Source organism: Patagioenas fasciata, chromosome 10 (genome assembly GCF_037038585.1).
Source record: "Patagioenas fasciata isolate bPatFas1 chromosome 10, bPatFas1.hap1, whole genome shotgun sequence".
NCBI classification, from domain to species: Eukaryota; Metazoa; Chordata; class Aves; order Columbiformes; family Columbidae; genus Patagioenas; species Patagioenas fasciata.
Genome location: NC_092529.1, coordinates 14007249 through 14023369, shown reverse-complemented (window position 1 = coordinate 14023369; position 16121 = coordinate 14007249). Strand labels below are relative to the sequence as shown.

Below are 16121 nucleotides of genomic sequence, written 5' to 3'. Positions count from 1 at the left end.
ATGTGAAATATTACAATTGAAGAACTTTGTATCTATACAGAAAATAGCGGGAAATCAGAGAATATCCTCAAATTTGTTCAGGCAGTGTTTGTTGGCATGTTTATCTGTCTCTGTCTGTGTCCTCCTCTTGTGACCACATGCTTAGAATGATTGTTTTTCCCCTACACAAAAGGAGTTGTATAGCATAACAAACATCATCGACTGTCAGAAATGACATTTCTTATCAGTATTATCTGTGCGTGTTTCCTGGCAATGTCACATTGGTATCTTTGGGTTGTTTGTTTGTTTGTCAGTACCCACTGACAGTGCACATTTTTGCAGTGTCCAAAGAATTGTTTATTTGAAGGTTGAAAGGATCATGTTCATGGAAATACGATAGCTAGGAGGAGTCAGGTGTGAAATGATGGTTAGACTGCTCATCAAATACAGCCCTGGCCACCGCTGTTGTTCAAGACCATGACCAAGTGGCAGGTATGGGGAAGAAAAGGTAGTGAAGATAGGAATTACTTTCCTTCATTAGAAGAGGAGAAAATCTGCTTGGGTCATTTGCCATTTTCTGCCTCTCCAGGAAGGTTTAAGACTGGAGAACCCTCAACAAGCTAAGGGTGACTGTCATGGTCCTTCTCTGCTTGACATTTTTTCTGCTTTTACCTGAGTTGTAAAAGGCAGGTTGTTTCAGCTTTTCCAATAGTTTCAGCTTTCCTGAAGTTGCTGTAGCGTGAATTCTGGCGATCAGCAAGGGCCAGTGCTACAGGAGGTACCTCAGGATGCCATCTGTTAGAAATGAGGTTCACACGAGAAGGTAGCACGTCCATCAGACCTTCCCCAACTTCCCATGCCATTCTTATGACCAAAAATAATTTGCAAATAATTTTTACTAAAAGAGGAGCAACAATTTCACAGGCTATATCTGGAAGATGGGTAAAAAGTTTACTTTCTTCTGCAACCATAATGTTTTCCCTCACAGGTCAGATTCCATCTAATTTAGCCTGTTCTGTATTTGAAAGGAAGCGCTGAGTTTAATTTCTAACTTCCTTGCAATTTAAAAATGTTTTATCATCCTTCCTGATTATTTTTTTTCCACTTTTATGGGGTGAGGGTAGCAAGAAAAAGAAGGAAAAAATGCAACAAATTTTCAGCAGAGGTTGAAAACTGGAAAGGGTTTTGCATTCTGCTCTATGGGAGGTTTTACAGAGCTGCACGCTCCGCTGGGTTTCAGGCAGACTGGCAGTCCGTGTTTACCTTTGTCAGGAGTGAAACTTGATGCTGAAAGGAAAAGGAAATACAATTTACAAGCCTTGCTGTTATCCCTAAAAAAAATCATTAAAAGATTGATGCCTGGGGCACACATCAGCAGCAACGGCTCCTCCCAGCAACTGCACTTGATTGGCCTGCAAAGCTAACATTACAAACTTTATTAATATTCCATGGTCAGGAAGTCACAATCACAAGGTTACCCTGAAATTTCCAATGTATCAAATGTTTTGTGTCTGGATAAAAATTTAGAGAGTTTTCAGCTTTCTATACAGAAATATAATTAGTCCTATTCAACAGTTAATCAGACATGCACTTGGTGTTTGAAAAACAAATTACCACTGTTAGATGATGCAAGATTTCCTCAGAGAGTGCTGTTCTCATGATCTTTAGCACAAAAACACCGGGCAATCAAAATGCTGGCCGTAACACAAAGCCGTGAAACTATTGCAGATGTCTGGTAATTTGGGCTGGTTTTCACTTATGAAATAGATGTAGACACAACTTGGGCCTCTGAATACCAGAGAGGCTATAAATTGGATATCCAGACAGATAAAGGAAGAATCAGAGCGAACCTGCCCTACATAAGGTTTGCCACATTGTTAATGGGGAAACTGTTTATCAGACCCAAACCACGCTCTCTTGCCCCTTGCAGGAGCTGTAATTTTAGAAACACTCCCGCTCTTATCTTCAAGGCAGACTCACATAATTTTAATAGGCCACGGCTTGCATTACTAATGTTTTCATCAGCCAGTGTAAAGTAAATCCATTAGTCACAGTGTCCTTCATGTGATAATGATGTTTAGCGCTCATTAAAAAGTAATTGTAACCACTTTTCCCTACTTTATCAGCAGGATTCAGCTGGTGATTTGATGATCAGAAGCATCCAGCTGAAGCATGCTGGGAAGTACGTCTGCATGGTGCAAACAAGTGTGGACAAGCTATCGGCTGCTGCAGACCTGATTGTAAGAGGTATTTGAATTTTGTTACTGCTGTTGTAAAATCTCTTTCTTTTTTTTTTTTTTCTGTCTTTTTTCTCCCATCTTCTGCTGCTGGTAAGACAATTTCTGGGCTCAGAGACATTCATTGGGATCCCAGTGTCTTGTAATTGATCTAAAATATAGGCTTTAAGTACATACTGAGGTTCACAGTATGTTTTCAAACAGTGCATATAAAGATTCTTTCATATATACATACTCATACAAGAGACATATAGCATAGATAAATACATTAGTACATGTCTGTGTCCTGAATGGAAAAATTTCGTCAAGTGAGCTCATTTATTTGATGAACTGTGCAACAGAAACAGTATCCATCTTGTTCACTGCATTTCTGCCCAGCAATATTGTTCCTTTTCTAGAATAAACATGATTTAGTAACTTCACTGATATTTCAAGATCTATTTGTTACCATACACAGGTGATCTGTAAGTCTGACTTCAGCAGAACCACAATCAGTTAACCTGAGTCTGGATCCTTACAATAAGTATGATAGATATTTTCCTGCTTGTTAGCTTTGAGGAAAGCAAAAAGGGAGGGCATATAGGACTTAGTGAAGAAGAATTTCATCACTCAGAGCCTGGCTACAGCAGTGCCTGCAGCTCCTTTCTCAGAGGGCATCAGGGACAGAGTAGGAGGAAGAACTGAACATAGTCCTGCCCCCAGTTTCCTCCATCCCACCTTCAGTTTGTCCTCCCAGGTAAAAATTAAGATAGATGATTTATAAATAATTCAGAGCAAGGTCTGTACAAGATTAGTCCTGAACTTGCATTCAGAAATGTGTCTTTATCTCTAGCTGGGCGTTTGTGTTACCCTCGTAATATTGTTACACTTTTCACTGCGTTTCCCCCATAGGTGTACAAACACAGACATTCTAAGTTACGTGCTGTACAAAGAGCTGATCTCCTGGAGGCAGCGAAGCTGTTGCTCTGCTCCCCAGGAGCTTGCTCCCCATTACACTGACTCTCTGGTTTTTGCTGTAGCATGATTTCAGATGGGGTTTTTTTGTTGTATTTTTGCATAAACATTTCAAAACAGCCTGCTGATGGGTAATCAGTTAGGTAATTTCCTTAGTGCTGGCTCTGTAAACAAACGGGAGGAACACTAAATTTTCTCAGTAAAATGACCCTTGATTGTGGCAAAAATACTGACCTTGTCACTCCCTTAAAACACCAACAGGGACGTCTCCATCCAGGCCAGTGGTCCCACAGCTGCACTGAGGGTTGTGTTCTACCATCCCACCAACTGCATAAAAATTGGGAAGTATCCCTGGGCTGTGAGACTGATTAGCTGGTGCATAAATAGAGCCCTCAGAATAAATTTTAGAAGTTTTTCAAATTTTGGAGTTATGTCAAAATAATAAGATATTAGACACTAGAATAAAAATCAGTTATTTACGTCAGAGTATATCAAACAAGAACATATATAAGTAACCCCTGGCACTAGTACACAAAATTCAGACCAGTTGTCTAGGGCTGAAATACCTGGTAAATACCACTACGTGATAATCTTTCCTGCTCTTGCCCTACTGTAGCCTGCACCATGCAAATATGTATATTCTGAGATGTTGGGAATAATGACAGTTATTCCAAGACATGAAGTTCGTTTCAGCCTCTGCCAAGCAGTAGGAGTAATTTGTGACAGATCCAACAAAATAACGTGCAGTGGAGAACCAAAGGAGCTGAGTGCTCTGCGAGGCTGCGTTGCGTGGCTGCTCCCCCCAGCAAACCAATTTAAAATTTTAATTTCTGAGAAATTAAATCTGCCTAGACCTGCTGAAACTTTCATTTTAAAGACAGAATATTGGAAGGTTTGGGGATATATTAGATATTTAAACATGTCCATCTCTCTGAATATTATATGAGAATAATTTTAGTCCACAGAATGAATTCCGGGAGTGTTTGCTTGAGAGGATGCCTTTGGGGAGAGACTTCTCCTCAGGTACCACTACTGACAGTAATGTCCATATGATACAGGAGACATGTCCCCTCTCTGAGCAGTATGTCCTACAGTACTTCACTGGTTAGAAGGAACACTACTCAGACACAAAGCTCATTACAGGCAGTTCCTTTGTTCTTCACCAGCCAGTCTGCCTCAATCTCATCTAGGCAAAGTGCTGCTAAACCACAGCTGGGACTCTGGTTAACTCCTCTGCTGGGATTTGATTACCTCTGTCCTGAGTAAGGGAAGAAGACCAGAGCGCTCCCTCTTTGAGTCACTGTGAAGCCTCAAGCATCCCTCTCCTGTAACTCTTCCAACAGGTCCCCCAGGTCCACCAGAAGCTGTGACAATAGATGAAATCACTGACACCACTGCTCAGCTGTCCTGGAGGCCAGGAGCAGACAACCACAGCCCTATTACAATGTATGTTATACAAGCAAGGACCCCCTTCTCGGTGGGATGGCAAGCAGTGAGCACAGGTAGGTCCATCACCTGGTTCATGAAGAGCTCCACTGATGGAAGGTACATCCATCAGGACCCATGCATGAGCCGAGTGGAGCAGCTCTGCACCTCGAAGTGAAAAGTAATTCCACTGGATTCAGAGCTCTGGTCTCATTAACTAGTTTCAAGTTTAGCAACCCAAAGATTTAAGGTCTAGTCAGCACTATTACTCATCCATTTTTCTCATGAATGTTTAAGGGAAAACAGGATGAATTCCTATCTTTTGTTGCCGCGCTGGAGATATACAACAGTAATTGTGGTCTATAAAGACATCCCTCAGGGACAGACCGTCTCATCTGGCCTATCTTTAAGTAGAATTAGTGTCCTGATAGAGGGAAAAATCCCATGATGTAATTGCTCATTCCGTCAGAGGTTAATTTTGTTCCAGTAACAATTAAATGGAGGGAATAGTGTGTTTTAGAAAGAGAAAAATAAAAACTCTTTAAACATGTTGTCTTGACTCTGTTTTCAAAAAGCAGCAATTTGGAAGAAACTCTTTAATAGCAGGAATTTCTGTGCTAAAGGCACAATGTGTTAGTGCTGCCTCTTTTACTTCTTTGCAGTTAACAAAATATTAGAGAACTGAGTAAAGGTTTATCAGTCCTTTTTCATGTTGTATTTCTGTTAATCCCTCACTTTTAAGGGTACCAGATATGAGTTTTTCTCAGTGGTTTTCAATACCTTTAGTGGCTTTTGTTGCACTCCTGACTTGTGGCTCTCTCCTAGTTCCAGAGATCATCGATGGCAGGACATTCACAGCGACAGTGGTGGGTTTGAACCCTTGGGTCGAGTATGAATTTCGAGTAGTGGCTGCCAACCTGATTGGGATTGGAGAACCCAGCAGACCTTCAGAAAAGAGAAGAACTGAAGAAGCTCGTAAGTAGTGGTGGGCAGCTGAGTTAAATCTTGAGGAACAAATGCTCCTCAGTGCTAATGGGTGTGTTGCGCTGGAGGAAGCAGAGAAGAACTTTCCGCACCCATTGCTCTCCTCCCTCATGCTGTTTGTGTGCACAGAACAGGCAGGGGAAGTTGTGGAGCTCCTCGCATCATGACACCCACAATACAGAAAGACTTCATGCCCTTTCCCTGCAGAAAGCAATGATTTTTCAAAAAAAAAAAAAAAAGGTATTGGGGCAGTTTTTTTGGAAAATACTGCCCAGTATCCCTTGATGAAAGAGATGAACTCTGAGAGCAGTCCCTCTGGTTTCTCACAACTGATGTGATGGAAATTCTGGAGCACAGACTACAGCACCTTGAGAGCAGGAGTTTCAGCTTCACAGCTGAAGAGTCAGCAGGCCCTTGATGCTGGGGGCTTCTGTGGTCCTCCGAGTAACTTGGACCTCACCCTGTGGAACATTGGTGTAGGAGCAACCACCCTGGGCTGCCCTATGGGTTGGATCATTTCATAGGCTTTCTGAAGGTCTTCTGCAACCCTCTCCCAAACAGACCCCTGCCTTCTGGAATCGCAATGCACCTTCAGGCTGCTGAAGGCAGAGCTAAACATTGAAAAGACCTTTAAGATCATTGAATCCAACCATTAAGCCAGCACTGCCAAGTCCACCTGTAAACCTCATTTACATGTCTTTTAAACACCTCCGAGGGTGGATCCTCAGTAGTGCCTGTGTTCAGGGATTTCAGCAAAAGCTACAAGCCTTGAGAGCTTTAATGCTCCTTGATGCTGCCCCTGTCCTTTGATGTGGCAGAAAGGGGTCATGGCAAGGCATTGACTCAGCGTGGTGGCTGCAGGGATATGTACCTCAGTTATGACAAACCCCTGGTAGGTGGCTCCTCTGTTTTGTTTTAGCCTGTAATGGAACAGAATATGAAATAGGAAAATAAATAAAAGCCCTTTTTTATGGAAGATAAATGTTTAAACTAAACAATTAGTGACTGAGCACACAAGTTAATTGACATACTTTTAATATACTATTATTGACAGACTTTTAATGTGCTATTTGCCATGGCAAATTAGTAATTTCCTAATAGCGCTTCTGGTACCCAGCAGGGGAAGGCCAGCAGAGTTGTCTCACTGAGTAGGTCTGTTTCATTTCAACAAACTTTTCTGGTTTCAAAGCCATCATGTGCATCCTTGGCATCTTTTTTTTGCAGTTCCTGAAGTGACCCCAGCTAACGTCAGTGGAGGTGGAGGGAGCAAGTCTGAACTGGTCATTACTTGGGAGGTAAGCTGAGTCCAAACCAAGAGGAAATTAATATGGTCATCATCTAGATTTGTCCTTTCATCCCAGATCCCAGTGAAGCTTCAGTAGTTTTCAAACATAAAACGTAAAAAAAGCCCAGATTGTGTGATAAAAATAGCCCAACTATTAAAATTAATCTAGACCCCTTCCCCATCCCAGGCCCCCATGCAAGGAAGTCAGCAGAGAAGTGCTGTGCAGGGCACCATGGGGAACGGGCTGCACATCACTGCTCCAACATGAACTCAGCTCCCCTGGCCCTCAGCACATCTGTACGCATACAGCAAAACACGGGTCGGCAGAAACAACCTGAGGGATAAAATGGGGTTTGTGAGGCCAGGCTTGGCATGTCCTGACCTGGTTGAGAATTGTGACTGGCTCCCAGCTCCAGCCCTTATCCCTGCACTGGGTTATATGGCAGCAAATAGTTAAGAGCACAACGCATTGCATGCTGGCTTCTATTTCTGCTAATGAAAGCCAGCAAGAGGAGATACAAAGATGAAAAATGTTTAATATTCCTTAAGGCAGCCAGGGTTAGAACTTTAGTCATTTGTCTGCTCATATTTTCATGTTACGATGCGATGCAGCTGGCATATTTTTCCCAATAATGAACTTCACTAGACATGCTAACACGTCCACTTAGCACTATTTCTGACCAAGCTGGCAGAATGAATCACCAGAGATATTTTTAAGGTTATTAAAAAACTATAAATGGGTTTTTGTCCTTACCACATAGCTCAATGTGCTAAATTTCCTCCTCTGTTGGACTAATTAGCTACGCCATGTCTCCTAAAGATACTGCAATATGTTTCGAAAACACACATGGCAAGAACATCAGCCGTGACTTTGAGTTGTAATTTGCACAAAATATAATTTGTATTTTGATGGAAAAAATCCATTTACTATTTTAAATGTCCAGAGGCCTTTTCTTTATGGTCTGGTGTGATTTTTGAGCCTTACAATACAGAGTAAGATGCAGTCACCAGAAGTGACCCCTGCACGTGCTTAAGCACCATGGACGTCTGTGGGAGAGTGGCCCATAATTACAGGGTATTTTAACACATTGAAGCTTTGGGGTTTGATGCAGCTTTTAGGAGGCTGCAACCCTGACAGCAAGAAGTGGCAGTGTGTCCAGAAGTGACCTGGAGGTGACAGATTGTTTCTTCTGGCTGTTACCTAGCACTTACCCACCCTTCTCCTTCATGTTTGTGACAAGTCACTCCCTACCATCGTGGTCTCTTAACAGACCATGTCATATGGGATGTGAATAGTTGGCTGACTTAGGTCTGGGTGACTGCACAGCAATGGGCCAGCGAGGGACCATCAGCCCCATGCTGGCTGGGACATTGCTAGAATATGTTCTTCAGGACTTCACGTGACACTGAAGATGTGAGAGCAGCTGTCCTGAGTACTGGGAAAACAGAAACCATGTCCTTGGTTGACCCCAACAACCCTCAGGCTATTAGTCATTACAGTGCCTAAAATTACTCACATCATTACTGGAGGCTCTATCTGGTCAGTGAAGGAAAGTGGGCACCTACAAAGATGAATTAAGTTTTAGGTGAGGTGTCTTCTGGAAATGCTGCTTTCCACCCTGACTGCAGTTTGCTCACAGAGCAGTATGGCTCTAGCATGGACAGGATGGGATGTATTCAGATGCAAAGCTGGAATCCAGCCACCTCCCATCTCTAATGTTCAGGACAGTAGCTTTAGAAGCACCAAGAGCAATGGCCAGCATCCAGGCAGGGATATAAACACATACCATTGCTCAAAGTGCTATTTCTTGCGCTCTGCTTGCCCACAGACAGTGCCCGAGGAGCTGCAGAATGGAGGTGGCTTCGGGTACGTGGTGGCCTTCCGCCCCTTCGGCACCATCAGCTGGATGCAGACTGTCGTGGCCTCCCCAGATGCTGCCAGATACGTCTTCCGCAATGAGAGCTTGCCACCCTTCTCCCCCTATGAAGTCAAAGTGGGGGTGTACAACAACAAGGGGGAAGGGTCCTTCAGCCCTGTGACGGTCGTCTACTCAGCAGAGGAAGGTAGAGCCAGGAGCCCACCCCACCACCTCTCCCCTGCCTCCGCTGTTGGACACGGGGGCATTGTTGGGGTGTGAAAGGGTTTAGTATACACCTTGACATATCCTTTGATACCTCATCCTTGCTCCGATTTATAATAAATGATGAGCCATGATTAATTCTTTTGATAGTCATTAAAATAACATTACTAGTAATGAAATCTTTGATATTAATGGAAAAGTAATATGTAATCTGGAAAGAATTCTGCTGAGATTTACTATGAATTAATGTCCACTGATTAGAAAATGCTCCCTCTTGTCCTAATTACAGTACATGGTATCCTGGGTTGAGTTTAGTAATGACATCTTATTATTTCTTAGGCAGAGGAGCAGTGCCGTCTAGCACAGGCTGACAAGCCATTGTTTTGAGATGTGGACATTTGTTGTGGTCGCATGCTTCTTTTCTTGTGCAGTGAAAAAAATCCCTTGAAGTTTGAGACTAATTGAACACAAAATTGAAAACTCTTAATTTTATTTTTGACTTCTGTACCCAGAGCCAACAAAAGCCCCAACCACCGTTTTGGCCAGAAGTCTTTCTGCCTCAGATGTTGAAGTTTCTTGGGCTCCCCCTCGGGAGAACCAGCACAAAGGAAGAATACAGGGATACGAGGTATGGAAATGGAACATGGCATCCTTTTGTTACTAAGCTTTGAGGAGACACTAATATGTGATGGGCAGTCATTGCAATAGTGCTCCTGCCTGCCTTGGGTTCCCACGGCATATTTGCTTTCTTTTGTCTGTTCAGTACACAGAGAGTTCTCTCACGTGCTAAAAGATTATGTTTTTTCTGTATGTAATCTGGCTGAAAACAGCGAGAAGAGCTTGCGGGGCAGAAGCTGAATGAATGTGCTTCTCCGGCCAGCCATCATCTGAGGTCCTGGGGAGAGAGTGCTGCAGCCATGCTGGTTACCAGCAAGGAATGAGAAATGATTCTATCGGGGTGCAGGATCTGTCCCTGCAGCACTTGCACTTTGAGCAGAATCAGAAAATCATTCCAGTTGGAAGAGACCATCAAAATCATTGAGTCCAACTTTAGCACTAAACCATGTCCCTAAGAACCTCATCTGTTCACCTTTTAAGCACCTCCAGGAATGGTGACTCCACCACTTCCCTGGGCAGTCCATTCCAGTGCTTCACAACCCTATCTGTGAATAGTTTTTTGCTAATATCCAATCTGAACTTTCCCTGGTGCAACTTGAGGCCGTTTCCTCTTGTCCTATCACATGTTACTTGGGAGACCAACACTCTCCATGCTACAACCTCATTTCAGGTAGTTGTAGAGAGCGATAAGGTCTCCCCTAAGCCAGAGGTGCCAGAGTTATTGCTGGAAGCAACCAGGGTGCTGCCAGCCCATAGCTGGAGGTAAACACCCACCTGCCTTACTTCTCAGGTCAGATGTTGGAGAGACGATGAAAAGGAAGAAAGCGCAAAAAGGATTCGGACAGTTGGCAATCAAACATCTACGAAAGTCACCAACCTGCGAGGCAACGCGCTGTATCACCTGGCAGTCAGGGCATACAACACGGCTGGGACTGGCCCCTCCAGCGCCGCTGTCAACGTCACAACCAAAAAGCCACGTGAGTGTGTGTGAGGACAGGGGGTTCTTGCTGAGAGGGTTTCTGCCAGTGATCACCTCTCTCGATTTCAAGCTTTTTGAGTCTAAAGGAGTTGTCAGACTTTTCTTTGCTGGACTTTTGTACAGAAGACTTACCAGCCTCTTTGGTTTTTTGTAGGGTTCTTTCCTGTGTTAAGTAAGCAGAGCATGCAAACCTGAAGTCGTAGCTGTGCAGGAAAATTAAATATTTATCTCATTGTTCAAGAGGGCTTTTTTCTCCTGTTCTAAGGCCTGTTGAGCAACTGACGGAATCCTTTTTTCATTTAGAGCACTGTGTTGTGTCACACCTCCTGTGACCTTGAAGACACAGATCAGTGAGACAGCTCCTTAGCTTTCCGGAGCGATAGAACTCTGGGAGCACTCAGCTGCAGTGGTGGAAGCCACATTCGTAGTGGGAGGGATTAGAATGGGAAATGTTGCTCCTTATTAATACAATGCTGTGTATATTTTGGTATAGCACCGAGTCAGCCCCCTGGGAACATCATATGGAATTCATCCGACTCCAAGATCATACTGAACTGGGACCAAGTAAAAGCACTGGACAACGAGTCAGAAGTGAGAGGCTACAAAGTGAGTATTTTGTCAGCATGTGCAGCGGGACATCTCCAGCCCTGCACCACCTCCTTCACCACCCTCTGGTCCTGCAGTGAATCCTCATTAAGCTTCAGCATTTGCTGGATTCTGATGTTGGTCTATAGGGAACATTTCCACAAATGCCATGTCAAGATGGGATTTCTAGTAACATCAGACAAGGTGGTTTTCATGGCACTTCCATGATTTTCCAAGTTAAAACTGGAGCATTCCTCCAGAAAGAGAGGCCATGCCTGTGCAGAGGGAGCATGTTCTGCTGGCTGCTCAACCCAGCAGCACCCGCGTGGCTCTCTGTCCATGGATCTCCACCATCTCTGTCCCTCTGAAGCTCCCACCTGCAGGACTGCCCTCCTGCCTTTGGTGGAAGCCTTCCAAAGGCTGCAACTGACTCCTTAATTGCAGATAAATAAAATGCTTTTTTAATAGCTCCCATTTTCTTCAGAAAGCAAAGCCAAAAGGAAAAGAAAGAGAATCCTAATTAGTAACGGTTTTAATAGGGTATAATTTAACTTGAGAGAAATCTCAGGAAGAATTCAGTTCTATCACCTTACACAAGGGTTTAATTTGGCCCAAAAAAACATTGGTGTGCAATTGCCAGTCATTTCCTTTAGGGTTGAGCTGTGCAAACATTTTCCACTAGAGCTTGAAACGATGAAGAACCTGGACATGCTTTGTATTTTGGTCACAATCTGGAATGCCGCTGGCAGCAGCTTTGTGAGCCTGTGCCAGCTCTCCTGAATTTCTGCACTAACTTTTAAGTGTCTTTGGTGCACTGTATCAGATTATCAGAAATAAGTAATTCCTCTGGGTTTTTAGTCAAAACTCAGATGAACCTCAGCAGTTTGGACCAAATTTCAATATCTGTTTTAGGTTTGAAATGCAAATTAAGAAGTCAGTTGAAAGAAGGTGAGAGAGACTGGCCACCCAGAAAAATCTAACTCCATCTAGCAGGTTTCTAAAAAGATGTCTTTTAACTTAACTGTTAAGATAATACAGCCAGTTTTCTTTCCTGAATCATAGCAAACATTGCCCATATTTTTTCTTTTTTTTTTTTCCTGGAAATCTTCTCTTTTATGTCACAACTTATGACAAAAATTAGTAGAATTCCCAGATCTTGGAAGGTAATTCAAAAAGTCAATTATGAGAAGCTGGTCATGACACTGCATCAAATACCCCAACTCCATTTCCTGAAGACAGCCATGGGATTTATTTTAGCTTAATGAAGCTAAAGATTTCACCAAGAGGCTCCACCAAGCACCAGTGCAGTGTTTGGTGCTCCTCATCAGCATCACCCTCCTCCCAGTGTCACCTCCCCACCGGGGCACTGTCACATCAGTGCTGTTGTGGGTCTCCAGCAAAAACCTTGGGGGCAGTGTCCAAACGGGCCCTCCTGTGACCAGACTGTGTCTGAGCATCAGAGGCAGGAAAAGAGCAGCAATAAATCTGGACGCCCTTGGGGCAATGAACATCTCTGCTGTTTCTGCCTCCTCTCTCTCTCCCCTTTGCTGCAGGTTTTGTATAGGTGGAACAGGCAGAGCAGCACGTCTGTAATAGAAACTAATAAAACCTCCGTTGAGCTCTCCCTGCCCTTTGATGAGGACTACATCATAGAGATAAAGCCGTTCAGCGACGGGGGTGATGGCAGCAGCAGTGAACAAATCCGAATTCCAAAGATATCAAGTAAGGATGGGAAGAACCAGGGTCGATGCCCATTCCTGCTGCCACCAAGCTATGGGGAGCTGACATCCCCAGACCGTCTCCTCCTCAGGACAGACCCGCATCACCCCAGTCACCATTTGTGTCACCAAAGGGGGACAACACAGAGCCGGGAAGCCGAGCAGAGCCAGACTGTGGGCTGAAACCTAGACCACCTGGGACTGGTGGTCATTCCAGCCCATGTTTCTGGTTTCATCCTGACTCAAGATTAAAACATAATAAATGGCATCATAAGTAGTTATATTTGTATTTAAGATTTCTAGACACTTTTCACTCTCTTACTTCCATACTCATACATATGTTGAATATATTGTTCCACTGCAATTCACTGTAACAAAATACAAAATGCGGTGTTCAGAGGCTTTTGAATGTATAAGGCTACTGCATAGCCATATTCCGTTGTGTGTTGGATGCATAAATATTTATTTAGGGAAACAAGGTTGTGTAGAAGAACAAGCAGCAAAGAGAGTATTTTATTACACAACATTGCTTTTGCAAAATCTCCATGTACCATCTTCCATTAATAATGCCACAGTTTATAAGCTGCATTAAATCAGGAGCCTCTGCAATGCAGGATGATGGCGTTAAAATTACAGCAATGTACAAAACCCTGGGTGAGCTCAGAATTAGCTCCACTGTGGTTGTGCACTGTGGCTATACAAACCATACAGAGGCATTTAATCAACAGACAAAGGAGAGCAGGAACACATGCCAGTTCCTATTTGGCTTAGTGCAGTGGGCCCTGGAATAGGTCTGCAGCTCCTCTGGGATGTGGATTCTGCTGGGCTGGTACCATGAGTAACAGCTTGAATATAGTACAACTGGGGAAAAAAAAAAATAAACAGGCCATGAAGTACTATGTTTGTGAAAGTACCCTCAACACAACAGCTGCAGGAATTTAAGTTAAACCGAAAATTCAGTTAGAGAGGTGAAACCCAGTAAACAGGAGCTTATTGCAGCAGGAGGACGGGACCATGCATGGGGTCCGACCTCCCGCGAGCCACGTTGCCTCCTGCCACCACCACACTTCATCCGAGGAAACAGAATTAAAATCTGGGGACGGGGAGAGGTTTGGTTTAGTGAACGCTACTTTCCCCACTGATTTTCTCCCCCTCTCTCCTTTGCTCAGGTGCGTACGCAAGAGGATCCGGCTCTTCGACCTCCAACGCCTGTACACTGTCAGCCATCAGCACAATAATGATCTCGCTCACAGCTCGGTCCAGTTTATGACAAAAATTACATAAAGGACTTCTTGTTTATAATATAAGCAACATTTAGCTAGTTGTTTTGAAGACACCCAGTACTAAGTAATATTGTGGTTTGAGTACATCTTACTACTGGAAAAATGTTTATGCTTCTTTAGGAATGGCATTATACAGTACTTCCTCAAAGCAAATATAGCTTTGTCTGAAGTTTCCTTGGAAACTCTGCAATGCACTGAAAACATCTGTAATATGATGTTACCAAAGCAGTTTACATATGTCCTTATATGCATATTTTTTATTATATATTTAGTGTTTTATAGAATTTTTTAAAGTTAACATATGATGTAGATATTAATTTTTCCTCTGCTATAAAATGCTATGGACAACATTATCATGAAAATATTGTTTGGTATTCTTTCCTTTATGACAGACAGTTCAAAATTGTTCTTAGTAAATTTGCTGCAACTCTACTGTACAGTTTTGCAAGGCAGAACCATTGCAGATTCGGTTCGTAATGCAGCTGTATTTAAATGGCAGTGAACGATGATTGTTGTGTTAAATCAAGTGCTTATAACACACAAGATGTTATATTTTATTCAGAGGTCTAAGCAAGACAAACTCAAAATACTCAGTAAGAACATTGTAATCTTGAAAAAATACGTGAATATGGGTTGTTTGTGGACTACAGGACATGTAGCTAATATTCTGGCATCGTGCAGCAAGGGTCCATTTTTACTGTCTTGAAATAGCTTTGCCTTTATCATAATCAGCATTAAATTGGGTAGGAATGAAGATACCGCAAACATGCGACCTCTGCCTCTTGTGATAATAAGGGACAGGTACCTGAAAGAGTGAACAATGCGGTTCTCGCCTTTGGGTGTAAATCCAGCTGAACCGACCTCGCTTCGGGGGACGTTATTCCAAGGAAATTTGAATACAGCGACTCTGAGATGTAAAGCTGCCCTGGGTTCGTTGTCTGAACACACGCTTGCTTTCCACGTGCATTGGAACATAATTCATGATCCTTCATAATTCCACTGTATAGAAATCGCTTTGGAAATCTGGTGGGGACTGGGAGCACCAGCGGAGCCGTCCTGAGTTTCGGGGAGCGTCAGGCGGCAGCCGGGGCTCCCCCGGGGTGCAGGTGTCGGCGGGGAGGCGGGAGCTCTGGCAGGTCTCTGCTGGGGACTCTGCGGTTCTTTAGAAACTCTGCATAGACGCCTGAACGCAAAATAGAGTCACGCCGGAAAACAACAATATCCACAGAAAAATAATTCTTCTTAAGAGAAGGACTGTTTGTTACTACGGGGTAATTTTGTAAGTTCACTCAGATGGGATAACGCTGGTAAAAGGCAATGGAATTTTCTATAAAATTTTCAAGTTTAAATGCGCTGCAGTTGTTTATTCTTCTTCTTTTTTTTTTTTCCTGATAGCTTGAATTTGCCTGTAACTTGTCTTTTTTGCTTACAAAATAATACAGTTAACTTTTAGACCTTCTAAATATATTTATTCAGTAACTCATAATCAGGATTCCACTTGTGTAAAAGTCAGGGGTGTTGACCAGAGAAATATTGTCAGTATTTCAAGCTGTGTTCTTTTCTTAGTTTGATATGGTTACTTATATGTTAGAAAAAAAAAAAAAAAAGAGAAAAAAAATCACAAAAACAGGAAAAATGGAATTAAAAAAAGCTGTAGTTTTCTCCCCCGTGTAAATGATATTTATCAGTGATCTAGCAGATGTAATCTTTTTTTAAAGGTATTGGTAATAAATATTCTGTCATTTGTAAAGATACCTGTCTTCTAGGAGCATTTTTCCTCGTTGTACCTGGTGACAAATTTCCCCATGGCCTTAGGCAGCACCTGCTGATATTGTCACTGATGTGAAGATACAAAATAGAAGAGTCTGTTTAAGTAAAAACTTTGTGGAGGCAGAAAAAAATATCTATTTATATGTCTCTGTTCTAATACTACTTCCAAAACTGGCAACAAAACAAAGTATCTGCGTGGGTGAATTTGGGGTGGTAATCTCTA

General features: G+C 42.9%; 1 protein-coding gene across 12 annotated transcripts in view; it reads left to right on the top strand.

Moving 5' to 3' along the window:
• LOC136105736 (contactin-4) overlaps window positions 1-15882 on the top strand; it is a 335594-nt gene extending 319712 nt beyond the window's left edge. For 10 of the 12 annotated variants that reach the window (XM_071813202.1, XM_071813201.1, XM_071813209.1 and 7 more), the window contains 10 exons: window positions 2106-2226; window positions 4514-4672; window positions 5421-5570; window positions 6804-6874; window positions 8694-8928; window positions 9458-9573; window positions 10354-10540; window positions 11036-11148; window positions 12681-12849; window positions 14015-15882. In XM_071813202.1, the coding sequence (XP_071669303.1) occupies window positions 2106-2226; window positions 4514-4672; window positions 5421-5570; window positions 6804-6874; window positions 8694-8928; window positions 9458-9573; window positions 10354-10540; window positions 11036-11148; window positions 12681-12849; window positions 14015-14115 (1422 nt within the window). In that variant the 3' untranslated portion in view covers window positions 14116-15882. The remainder of the gene's footprint in view (window positions 1-2105; window positions 2227-4513; window positions 4673-5420; window positions 5571-6803; window positions 6875-8693; window positions 8929-9457; window positions 9574-10353; window positions 10541-11035; window positions 11149-12680; window positions 12850-14014) is intronic. The other 2 variants (XM_065845522.2, XM_071813208.1) reach the window with 2 other exon arrangements.
• The last annotated feature ends 239 nt before the right edge of the window (window positions 15883-16121 follow it).